This window comes from Populus nigra, chromosome 3 (assembly GCF_951802175.1).
Source record: "Populus nigra chromosome 3, ddPopNigr1.1, whole genome shotgun sequence".
Classification (NCBI taxonomy): Eukaryota; Viridiplantae; Streptophyta; class Magnoliopsida; order Malpighiales; family Salicaceae; genus Populus; species Populus nigra.
The window spans coordinates 24,148,711-24,161,143 of record NC_084854.1 but is presented as its reverse complement, the minus strand read 5'-3'; the positions used below and the strand labels follow the sequence as shown (position 1 = coordinate 24,161,143).

Genomic DNA, 12,433 nt, shown 5'->3' with positions numbered 1-12,433 from the left:
CATAGAGTATATATACAAAAGGGTTTCAAATCTCACATTGAAAAGATATTATGTTATCTCTTTAAATTTAAGTATCTAAATCCAAAAGTTTTTTATCCCACATTGAAACAAGCATAACTTTTTTCATGAGAACATTAAGTATATATACGAAAGGGTTTCAAATCTACATTAAAAAGATATTATCTTGTTTTTTTAAGTTGAAGTATTTAAATCAAAAAGTTTTTTGTCCTATATTGAAAAAACATAACTTTTTTTTAGAATATAGAATATATATACTAATGGATTTCAAATCCCACGTTGAAAAAACATGACTTTTTTCATGAGAACATAGAGTATATATACGAAAGGATTTCAAATCTCACATTGAAAAGATACCATGTTATCCCTTTAAGTTGAAGTATTTAAACTAAAAAGTTTTTTATTCCACATTAAAAAAACATATTTTTTTTCTTGGGACCATAGATTATATATATTATTAGGTTTCAAGTCCCACATTTGAGAAAAAAATCGAGTCTCGCCTGGATTGGCCTAGGTCATGGGTTGATCCACTAGGTCAACAGGGTTTTGCCGGGTTGTTACCTCGGCCGGTCTTTTATTAAACCCAGACCGGTACAACCACCGAGTCGACTGGTCCCGGGTCGGGCCAGGTTTTATAATTAGGGTTTTCCCCCTTTTCATTTTATTTCTTTTAGTTTTTTTTATCCAATTTTGGTCTTCATTCTTTTGATTATTATTTTCTTAATTTATTTTATTTTTCAAGATAACCCCTAATTATTTTTTTTCATTTGGTTTTTATACAAGATTTGGTCATCATTATTTTGATTGCTATTTTTTTTTAATTTTATCTTTTGACATTAAATTATCAGGCCTTAAGCTTCGTTTGTTCCACTTTTCTTTTGTGAGTTTATCTAGATCTTATATCCCTGGTAGCGAGTTAGTCTAGTTAACTAAAGTTGACTTGGTTTTTTTTTCTGTTTTTTATGAAATCATTTGACTCTTGAGCATTGTGATTTTTTTTCATTTTTTTTTCTATAGGGTCATCCTGAGTTCGAATTAGTCAAGTTAACCCGGGTTAACTTGTGCTTTTTTAGCATTTTTTTATTTAGCTTTGGTCTTTTTTGCTAAGTCTTTTTTTTAATCTGATTTTCTCATCCTGATCTTATGTTACAAGTGGCAAGTTGACCAAGTTGACCCGGGTTGAATCAAATGTTTTTTTTTTCCTAGCATTTTTTTTTTAATTTCATCATTTGATATTAGAATTTTTTTTTAATTTTATCATTGATCTCATATTTCGAATCACATGTTATTCGAGTTAACCCGTATTGACTTAAGCTATTATTACCTAAACATCTCTCTTTTATATTATAAAAAAATTAACCCACCCCAACACAAGCGCAGGATGCCTACTGAATTAAATACCAATTCTATGTATGTTCATGTGCTCTAATTTTATCAAGGTTGTTAATTTTGTTCCATTTCATCCGGAATAGCCGAAACATTTCATATCAATTCAAAAAACAGAACAAATGGAACAATTTTCATCTCATTTCAAATCTTGATCCGTTCTGGATTTTTCGGATAAATTTCAACTGAAATGTTCTGATTTCATTTCACATGTTCTATTCCAGGCTTGAAAGTCATTAAATCAAATTGGTATTTTGTTTAAGTTGCATTACTTTAAGTTAAAATTCTATTTACTCTTAACTATTTAGGAATATTTAAAATTTTAAAATTATATTTATTTGACTTTCTGTTTATATTGTATAATTTATAATTAATTTATTTTGAATTTGAATTATGTTTATTAAATTATATATATAATACAATCTCGAAATAGTAAGCTCAAATGCTTTGAAATTAAAATATTTCATTTCAATTAAAAAAATAAAATATCTACTTAAATGAAATTCACAACCTTGAATTTTATGACTTGCTATAAATTATCTCTTTTTATATTTAGTTCATAGTTGGGCCAAGCAACTTAGCTTTATCATTTGAATGTTGGGTTTACCTTGACTTACCCCTTAAATGGGCTTGGAATTCATGGATTAATCCAAATTTTATTGGTCTGTTAAACATTGCATGTAATGGGTTTTATTTTTTATTTTATTTTATTTTTCAACATGTACCTTGAACTATTTAGTAAATACAATAAATTAAATTACTAGTTAATCAATTAGATTGATCGGTCCTAATCAAATTAAAATCCAGTCAGTTTAAGCATCGAGCATGAATTTCTCGAGCCAGGTCGCTATACCCATGCTAATGAAAAAAATCTAGCTACTGTTTTTCAGCAGATTAGCTTGGTAATTTTGTTTCCTTGTTGCCCTAAAACAAAATAGGGTTGAATATATATATATATATATATATATATATATATATATATAACTATGGATGTTTGGATTAATTTACATGCATCTTGATTAATCCTTCGAGTTTTTAAAATTAACAATCAGGTAACTCTCCAGTAATCCTAAAATTTATAACATCTAAACTAGTAATCAAACTAATAACCTCTATAAAACAAATTTAAAATCCAACTAATTAATCTATCCAGATTTGAATTAGTGAGTTATTGCATGGTGAGTATGCTAGCATTGAAGGCTTGCACTTGCATATCCCTCAGAAGACGTTTGTTCATGTGTCCCGATCAATATTTGTATGGGTTTTGGAAATAATCTATGCTCTTTCAACATCAATGGAGTACTTGCTCAAATATTGTCCCCTCATTTTGGCTTCCTTTCACTAGATACTATGCCTTTCAGTTATCTTTATATTCCTTGTCTGATGTTCCATCAGGGACTAAATCTCTGGAAAGTAGCATCATATCTGCTATCATTAAGGCTTCCAAAATTCTGCCTTGAGAATCAAATTAGGGTAATGTTTTATTTAATTAACCATCCTTAAAATCTTGGTTTCGATGGTAAATAAGTTTTGTTCCCTGCGTTATTAATTTGCTTTTGAATTCAAAAATATTACCATAAAAAAATAATCAAGATCATACTTTTGTTATATATGGATATGAATATGAATTCAATGAGTTGTTTAAGATTTGATGAGGAAAAAAAAAATAAATCTTGATGTGCGTAAAAATATTATTAAAATAGTGTTTATTTACTTTCTTGAAATAGAAGAATGTATCTTTCTGCAATATACTTTCTGTCAATTTTTCATTAAGTCGTCATTAGTCCTCCAGCATTAGCTAGCTTTCAATTAATTAAACCCTTTTCCTTAATTCAACATGGAAGAAGACATGATCTGGCAAGGTTTTCTCTTAAAAAGAACTCCAAAAATTGCCATACATACAACATGAATCCGAATATTATTTGCCATGATTCTTGAGCTAACAAATGGGACCTTAGAAAACTCAATACACGGACTGATTACTGTTTCTTTTCTTTTTATTCTTCAACTTTTATGCATTATTATTGCTTCCTTCGAGCACATAAACCTGGACCCATGGTGTCCTCCAAACTTGCTTATGATCCTACTGTTTTCCCTTCATGAACCCTCGTTAAGATGGTGTTTCAAATAATTAAGATGAAATCAGGTCATGTCTATCATGCATCCTATTGTTTTCTTTGGATTCATCTAATTTTAATTACAAAAAACAATAAAGCTGGTTTCTAAAACTCGTGTCATAAGTTGTTAATTTGGATTAATTTGAGAGTACTCTAACTTAGATTTATTTTAAAATAATATCACTTTAAATAATGATAAAAAAATGGTTTAAAACTAGACTTCAGTTGATCACTATATTTGCTTCTCAGACCCGATAACTATGTATCTAAAATTATTTTTATTTTCTATCAAATCGAAAACAATTCAGGAAGACGCTGGCTAGCTAGAGATTTGACGTTATAAAAGGTGTTTTCATTACTATATATGTCTCCAGATATGCTACTCAACATGTATGATGATCAAACATGTGTGTGTGGGTGGGTGGGTGGGTGTAAGATTATACAGATAAATGTTTTCACACAAATAAATCAGTTTATAATTTATAGATTCATATTAATTTTATGATTTATATCGATCTTGACATGTCTTTTTATATGAAAATACAACGTGGAAAGTTTGTTTATAGATTATTTTCGTACAAAAAATTATTTTTACTTTACTTGGGATAAAGAGTGTAAAGGAACAATACGACTTATATATAAGAATAATATATAAATTAATTATTTAACTAGCTGACAATGGTTAATTAATACAGAGTAACAACCAATTAAAAAGTAAACTCAGATTGATTGAAAGAAAGATGTGATATGTATGTGCTCAAATCCTGCATCACTACAACTGTGTTGAAAGTGGATAAATAGTTGGATTTGTGCTGGTTTTTATTTTACCTCCCACTTCTAGCTAGCAATTATTCGAACAATACATGCCATCGCATACGAGTTCTTTATCTTAAGATTATAAATAGCATTTGCATCATAAATAATCAACGAGTAATTCTTTTAATATAATGCCAAAAGTAATTAAACTACTAGGTAACATAAAGAATTATAGTGCTCTTCTAGTAAATTGAATGCTATGATCGCTATCATCTGTACTAACTAGAAAATTAGAAACTCATCTCTCTCCATTCCTTATTAATTTGGTTATGTAGAAATTAATACGATGTAGAAATGTATTATAAATACATTTATAAATAAGTACATACATGAGAAAAACAAGATAAAACTTGTAGAAAATTAGAAACTCATCTCTCTCCATTCCTTATTAATTTAGTTATGTAAAAATTAATACGATGTAGAATGTACTATAAATACATTTATATATAAATACATACACGAGAAAAACAAGGTAAAACTTGTGAAGAAATTCAAATACGTCAAACATATAATTTGACTAAAAATAACTATATAGAATTCAAATTCATTTATTTAATCGAATTTAAATTTTATCAAATAATTTTATATGTTTATTTTATAAGGGGTTAGCTTGGTGTAACCAACCGAGGTTTGAAAGATCCTTAAAGTAGATTTAGAATATGTTTTTGTTATTTTAATTATTTTTCTAATTAGTTTTGGATTCTTTTAATTATGTTGATTTTAATCTCTATCTAAATAGTTGATGTATTATTTTATTAATTAGAGGTTTTTTTTGTTTATTTCCTTATAGTTTAAAATTGCAACCATTAAAACTTATTCATGTTATATGTTGTGTCATGTTTCGTCATCCCATTTTGATTACAAGAATTAATTTTAAAAATAAATACATAATAAATAGTATTTTGAACCAATCAAAGGCTACAATAATTAATCCTTTCAGTTTCAATCAAAGACAAATCATCCACATCGATATATCAAGGTGATGCCATGAAAATTTTATTGTCTTCTCAACTCCGGCTAAATTCCTAGTAGCCAAGGAGGGAGCACACCCCTTTGATTCTATTTGTATTTTTTATTATCAATAGTGTATGATAAGCATCGATCATCATGAATCCACTCAATCATTTCATATATATGACAATCCTTACAACCGGATTGCCTGAACTCGACACAATATCAACAATGTTGTTTGTGAGCCATCATTAATTCGACCAGATCTGAAAATTTGCTAACACTATTTGGTATGATAGTATTGTTCTTAATATATAGTGCACAAAATTAGACAAGAAACGAAGTATAGACTCGACCTAATAACAAATGATAATGATGATCTCAATCAAAACCATGTAGATAACATGTTGACATTTAATTAAAGGGGGATGTATTTTATTTTATTTTTTTTAGGAAAAGGGAAAAAAAATTATATCCAACACCAAAAAAAAATAGATTAATCAAGGGTGATAACTTATTATAATTTTTATGTTTGGAATAAAATAATAAACCACATAATTAAATTTAATTATATATATTATTTAGAATACTTGTAGAATTAAATTGAATTAAAAATCTTGAGTATTTTCCCTTGATTTAGAAATCATTTTTTTTTGTTAAAAAACATTTTTTTTGTTATGTGAAAATAGAATCCATTATTATTTTATAACAAATCATAATGCATTTGCAAGTTGGGTTGGGATACAATTTTATTTGTTGTGAGTTGGATTTCCCTTCGACTGGATTTGAATCTGTTTGGATGCTGAAATTATATTTGTTTTTGGTGCAGCTCATATTGATCATTGCAGTCCTGAAGTGTCCGCCTCCATGCTTTGCAGTATCACTTTTATATGGTATGTGAATAAATCTTTTGGGATTTAAACTATTAGATGCAGCTAGAAATATTCCAACACAGCATTGCAAACAATTTCAAATGTTGATGATGCACACCACAGGCTTGGTATTTCAACTATCAAGTGTTCATAATTCTTAGTAACTAGCATTTAGCTCAACAAAATGCTTGCAGCATCCATCAATTCCCTCTCGATCCTAAGCTCTTTCATCAAACCAAAATGTTTGTCTCAATAATGACCCTTGCCTTTGTGCCTCTTCGTATCAAATTGCAGATTGCGATATGGTGGTTTTTTCTGGTCTGAGAAGGATGAGAAATGAAGCGAAAAATGTATAATTATACACCTGCTACACCAAAAGCTATCATAGAAGACCTATTGAAAGATTGTGTGCCTAGACAAAATTTTCATCAGTACTGATCGTTTCTTGTTTCACCAATGTTTGTTTCTTTTTCCAAAGCTTTTGTTGAAGAAGAAAAGGAGACCATGAAGAGAAAGGTTTTTGCGAGAGAAAAGAAGTAGGAATATTTTTAAAATATATAGTATTTTTTATTTGGAATTTTGTAGCAAATGAAGGGTCTCCCTTCTAATTTATTTTTATTTATTTTCATGATTCAGTATCCTTAAAATAATTTTAAACACGAGACTTTGATTTAACTTCGGAATTGAATTTAATTCCAGAGATTCCAAGCAGGCTATTAATTAATCATGTCCAGATACTCATAGTAAATCAAATGGCATGCTTACAAAGAAAACAACAGCATTAAAGCTCCGTACAAACAGATGAGGCAATTGGTTAATGTATCTTAGGAAAGATTGGTTAGCGGCTAAATTAACATTCGAATTTTGGGCAATAAATTATATGTTGTTTTGGATACAACGAAATTCACAATTCTTGATAATCTCTATGCTGTGAGAATTTTAAGAGGCAAGAAGGCAAAGATAACAGACTAAACTTGCTGATCTCTATGCTGTGAGAGGCAAGAAGGCAAAGATAACAGACCAAGTCTTTAATTAGGTGAATGTGAGATTTCCGAGACTGCTGAAAAGTGATGCCTGAGAGTTCATATACCAAATTCCACAGTTGAAAAGGACAACAGTTCACATTTGACCCAAGATTTCTTTTATTAGGACTCTGACATATTTCAAAGAAAATCTGACAATCCCTTGCAAACCAAACAGCATAGGAATATTATATCCATGAAAATTATCACCTTCTAATCCCTTTTGAATCCAAAATTTCTGCTGCCAAATGCAATAGACATTAGACTAGTATGGACTGGGGACTGGCATTTATATGGTCAATAAATTACACGACTCTTTCAGCAGACACGCAAAGCATACGAAGTTTGGCAGGTGGCTGTTTTGCCTATTTTCCTGAATGAATAAATTCACATTAAATGTTTTGACCAAGTGACCAGTCCTCATGCTCAAACATATCCTTCAAAGTTCTAAATAATTTCATTAGGGCTATCTATCTAAACAACAAACGTCAATGCTGATAAATCACCTACTAGGTCATCAAAAATTAAACTAAGAAAAGAAAGTTACCAGATCCTTCAATTACCAACTAAAGAGGGAGCACTCAGAAGCTTGTCATCATCAGCAAATTGAAAATAGATTAATGTTCATGAGGCTGCCTCAGGATATCAAAAATCTACTGGTAATTAATTAATAGCTGGCCTTTGAGACCAGTGAAATGCTAAGGTGCACCATGCACATATTGCTAAAACATTATGAAATCCAATTTGAAGTAGTTGAAAGAAGAATGCTGAACATTTTCCTTTTCTATCAGGTTGCTTCACATGGTCGATTATGCGCCTACAGATACATAATTAATGTACTAAGATTCTAATTGGAGGGTAAAACTCCAATTAGAATAGAACAAGCATGGATCTTGAATGGTTGGGACACATGCATTTTGATTTTTTGACTGTTCTAACTAAAAAATGTGTAGCTAACTAGTGCTGATTTAACTTTTATGGTAATCTACCACACAAAGTACATTGGAGTATGAGGAATAACATTGAAATAAGTAGTGGACAGTACTCAAAAGAGGGTCTGCCAATGAAGTACGCCAAACCGCAGTAAGCACAAGGTGTATAGCATGGAGACTGGCTTAGAAAGGAGAGAATTCCATGTCTGCAAGGAAATAGAGTATATACATAAAGGATGATGATCAGGAAGGAACCAAGATACCCATTGGTATAGAAAGTAGTATTTTGACCATCTAGGGTTTTAACTGTTAAGTTTCTATGAGTTACTGCAAGAGACCAAACAAGGAGGTATTTTGCATTCATGCAAGACAAACAATCAAATTGCCCATGACCACATGATTTTCTTCTAATATAATTAAGACAAAACTGCATCCAATCAAAGTCTTCTCAAAAGCCCATGAACGCTTAGAAAAGAAATGTGAAAGAGAAAAGAGACAGCTCATTTCCCTACATCATCCATGTCCAAACAAAGACTATAATGAAGTAAAGAAACCCCACCATCATTAGACACCAAAATCTTCCTTCTAATTTACGTTTCCTAGCTATATCTTAAAATGATTATTATTGTTTAATTAAATTTTAGCATTAAGGTCAGTTAATATGTGTATTTTCTTCTTAATTTACCTAATTATGTGCATTATGTTGATGTTCAGATGATGGGAAGGTGGGTGGAGGAGACAGAAAAGAAAATAAAAGGGCATAATGGAGAGGCCATGAAATTAGATACTATCAATAAATACAAAGGAGTTGACAGGCCAGGTTTGAAAAGATTGACCTGCGTCTCTCTCTCATCTCAAGAGAGCAAAAACTCAGACTCTCCTTGTCTCATCCCATGAGAGATCAGAAGAGATTTATCCCATCTCCAATGAAACTGCACTTCTCATATGATGAGTCATTGAAAGCCCTACAGAAACCAAAAGAAACAACCCAAACAGAACAGAGAGAAAGGAGAACAAAAAAAAGGCAATAAGTGAAAGAACTGATTGAAGATTGATGACGAGAGAGAGAGAGAGAGAGACAGAGAGAGGATATATATAAATATAATCCAATAATAATCTTTATGAACTTTCATGAAGCCCATCTCTCCCGATCCTCCGTCATGGCTATATAATTTAAAAAGAGAACTTAGGTAGGCTTGGAACTAGCTAGAAGTCATGAGAGTGATGGTGGTACATTGTTGGATCATGTCGACTCATTGCATGATGATCTCTCTGGTTGTTGTGGTTACTATCGTCCTCTTCATCCATCCTTGATCCCATTTGACCTGAACCAGCAGCTCCAAGATTCAAATAAACCAACCTTGAATCAAGATTCAAGTTAGCAAGATTACTACCACTGCTGCTTGTATTATGTTCATCACTCATTGATGGATAAATAAGGGTTGAAGTAGCATTCACATTCCCTTCTTCGCGTGAAAGAACCATAGCCGCGGATTGAACGAGCTCAAGACACAGCCTAAGCTTGTTGGGCTCCATGTGGGCTAGACCCGGGACTGCCCCCTTGAACAAGAAATCTGAGGTTAGGGTTCTAAGAATGTCAAGAGGGGTGACTCCATCAACGGTTCTAACATTAGGGTCAGCATGATGGTCAAGAAGTACTGCAACCATATCTGGTGACACCATTTCTGCTGCAATGTGAAGAGGAGTTTTCCCTGCCGGCCCTGCCTGATAATTAACATTAGCTGCACCAAGCTCAAGCAAGGCTTTGACCACTTCCCGGCTACAATTCTCCACAGCATAATGTAAAGCCAGTGCTTCATCAAGATTGAGGCCTTCTCCCATTACCATAAGCTTGACTAGTTCAACATCAGATGAATCTAACGCCCTTTTCATTCTTCGAATTTTTTGGTCCTCGAGATCAGCAGCTGTGGTAAGATCGTGGAGATGGTGGTGATGGTGGGGCATTAGTGATCTTCGAGCAATAGATGATTTGAGGCGTAGTTCTTCAATTTTGGCCACAACATCAATTGGAAGGTGTTTAGCTAGGACTTCTGGTGGTAGGCCTGATTTGGCCACAAGATGTGAGCAAGTGGTCCAAAGTTGGTGCATATCTTGCTTTCTTGAAGCTATCAGCACCTTCATCACATCTTCAATTGAGGCCTTCTCTACCATGTTAGCCAATTGCTTCTGAGGAACAGAAAACAAGGGAATATATATTAGCATTGGTAAATGGAATTAGTTGCAAATAGAATTCCCTTTTATTGCATTAGTGTATGATGGGATGTTTTATGCAAAAAAATTGTTCATCTTGTCCATCTCTTTTCACAATCTTTTACCCAAATGAGGAAAGTGCTTGTTTCACATAAATTCAATTAGCACACTGTGGAAGAAAAGACTGCAGATGAAGAGCTAAATTTAGAAAGTCTTGGTTAATATGTACAGCATAAAGATGGAAGATCCCAACTCAAGAAACCAAAAATGATACATGAAATCAAGAAAAAAACCTCTTATCTTACATGGACGCTATCAACATTATATTTGACTTGTACAAGACTAGTGCTACAGTGCTTGATAACTATCAAAAGCAGAAAGAACAGAAGCTAGTAAGAGGAAAAGAAGAAGAAAAGCTCACAAACACTGTTATGAGAAAATTGAAACAATAATTGAATCACCATCTACAAAAGAAAGTGTTGAGTGACCTAGTACAAGAAAAGAAAGTACTATAAATGAGTGTGGGATCAAACTCAACAGCTTGAAATGAGCTAGGAAGCCAGGTACAGGCCAATTGAACATAAAGATACATAGATTATGAAACATGAAACAACCTCTCATCCACTTCATCATGGGATAATAAAATTTCCCATGTAACAAAAAAAGAAAGAAGGAAATGAAAAAAATCTAAAAACCCACCACAAAAATACCTTCCCACTTCCCAAAAACCACAACCAAAAAACATACGAGTACTATACTCTACACACTCATCAAGATTTTGAGAGAAAAGAGAGAGAGAGACAAAGAGAGGAGCACAAAAGAAAGGAAAAGAAATCTTGAAATGATCATAACTAGTTGCTATATATGACTGACTACAAGGAAGAAAGACCTGAGTGAGCATTGCAAGCTGTTCAACACCAAAGCATCTAGCGGCAGCAAGTGTGTCAAGAGCAAGATCAACGGCTGAGGTGCAATGTGTATGCCAACACCCTCTCTCACCACAATTAGGCCTTGGCTCATGTTTTTGTGGCACAATAGAGACTTGTCCACTATACAAGAACTGTAACAGCAACAAGAACACCTCATACCCCACTGAGTTAACTTGTATCACATTAGACCTCGAACCTGGTGATCCAACCGTGTTTATCCTGGACCCGGATGGGTCTAGCCCAGATGGTGGATCAGGTCCACAAAAAAGCTTCCTGAAATACAAACTTCTTGCTGCTAAAATACACCTGTGAGCATGAACTAAACGACCCTCTACACTGAAAGTTACATCAGAGAAAGCTTGGCCATTGATAAGAAGGTTAAGATAGTCTAAAGATAGAGATCTTAGAGAGTCTTCAAGAGTCATGACTCCAAAAAATATGTATATTTATTTATATGGTTTTGTTTATTAGCTAGGGTTGCTTCTTGCTTGCTATATATATATATATAATACAATAAAGAGCAAGAAACAAAGAAAAGATACAAAAAAGAGTGGAGGCTAAAGGGCAGTTAGCAAGAGGAAGAGAAGATAAGAAGAGGGTTTTTTTTTTTTGTGTGTTCTTGCTATGGATGATGGTGATGATGGTGGGTTAGTGTGTTGTGTTACTGTATGTTTTAGAAAGAGAAAGAAAGAGAGATTCTTTTCTCTCGAGTTTGAGAGAGAGAGAGAGAGAGGTGGTGTTAGATATTTAGAGAGAGAGGGGGAGAGGGGGGGGGGAATCAATATGGATGGCTATTCTGGGCGGCAGAGGTATTTAAAAAAAAGGGGTGAGAAATTAATTATGGATAAATAAATAAATAATGGGATTGTAATAGAATTGTTAATAATTTATGAGATATTTATTACTTGACTTAAACCAATTTGAGTTTAAAAACAAAGAAAAAACTTGGCTGACTTAATTTGTTAAAATCCAGTTTGATTAACTAAATGGTTAAAATTTAATTTTCAATTAGTTTAATTTTTTTGAAGAAATGTTTTTTATTGAGGTAATATTATTTTAATTTTTTTTTTAAAAAAAAAAGTTAATCTGTGTAGACCCTGAACCATGACCTCGGTTTTACAACTTGGAGTAGTAGATGAAGTTTTGATTGAAAAAAAAAAGAGAGGCAAAATGATATTA

The 12,433-nt window shown here is 32.2% G+C and overlaps 1 protein-coding gene across 1 annotated transcript; it reads right to left on the bottom strand.

The window, feature by feature from the left end:
- Positions 1-8,860: 8,860 nt before the first annotated feature.
- LOC133688499 (BTB/POZ domain and ankyrin repeat-containing protein COCH-like) lies at positions 8,861-12,020 on the bottom strand. Its single transcript, XM_062107996.1, has 2 exons — positions 11,215-12,020; positions 8,861-10,301 (listed from the first exon to the last, which is right to left on the bottom strand). Exons 1-2 carry the CDS (start codon positions 11,677-11,679, stop codon positions 9,321-9,323), a joined length of 1,446 nt encoding a protein of 481 aa, XP_061963980.1. The 5' UTR covers positions 11,680-12,020; the 3' UTR covers positions 8,861-9,320.
- Positions 12,021-12,433: the final 413 nt, after the last annotated feature.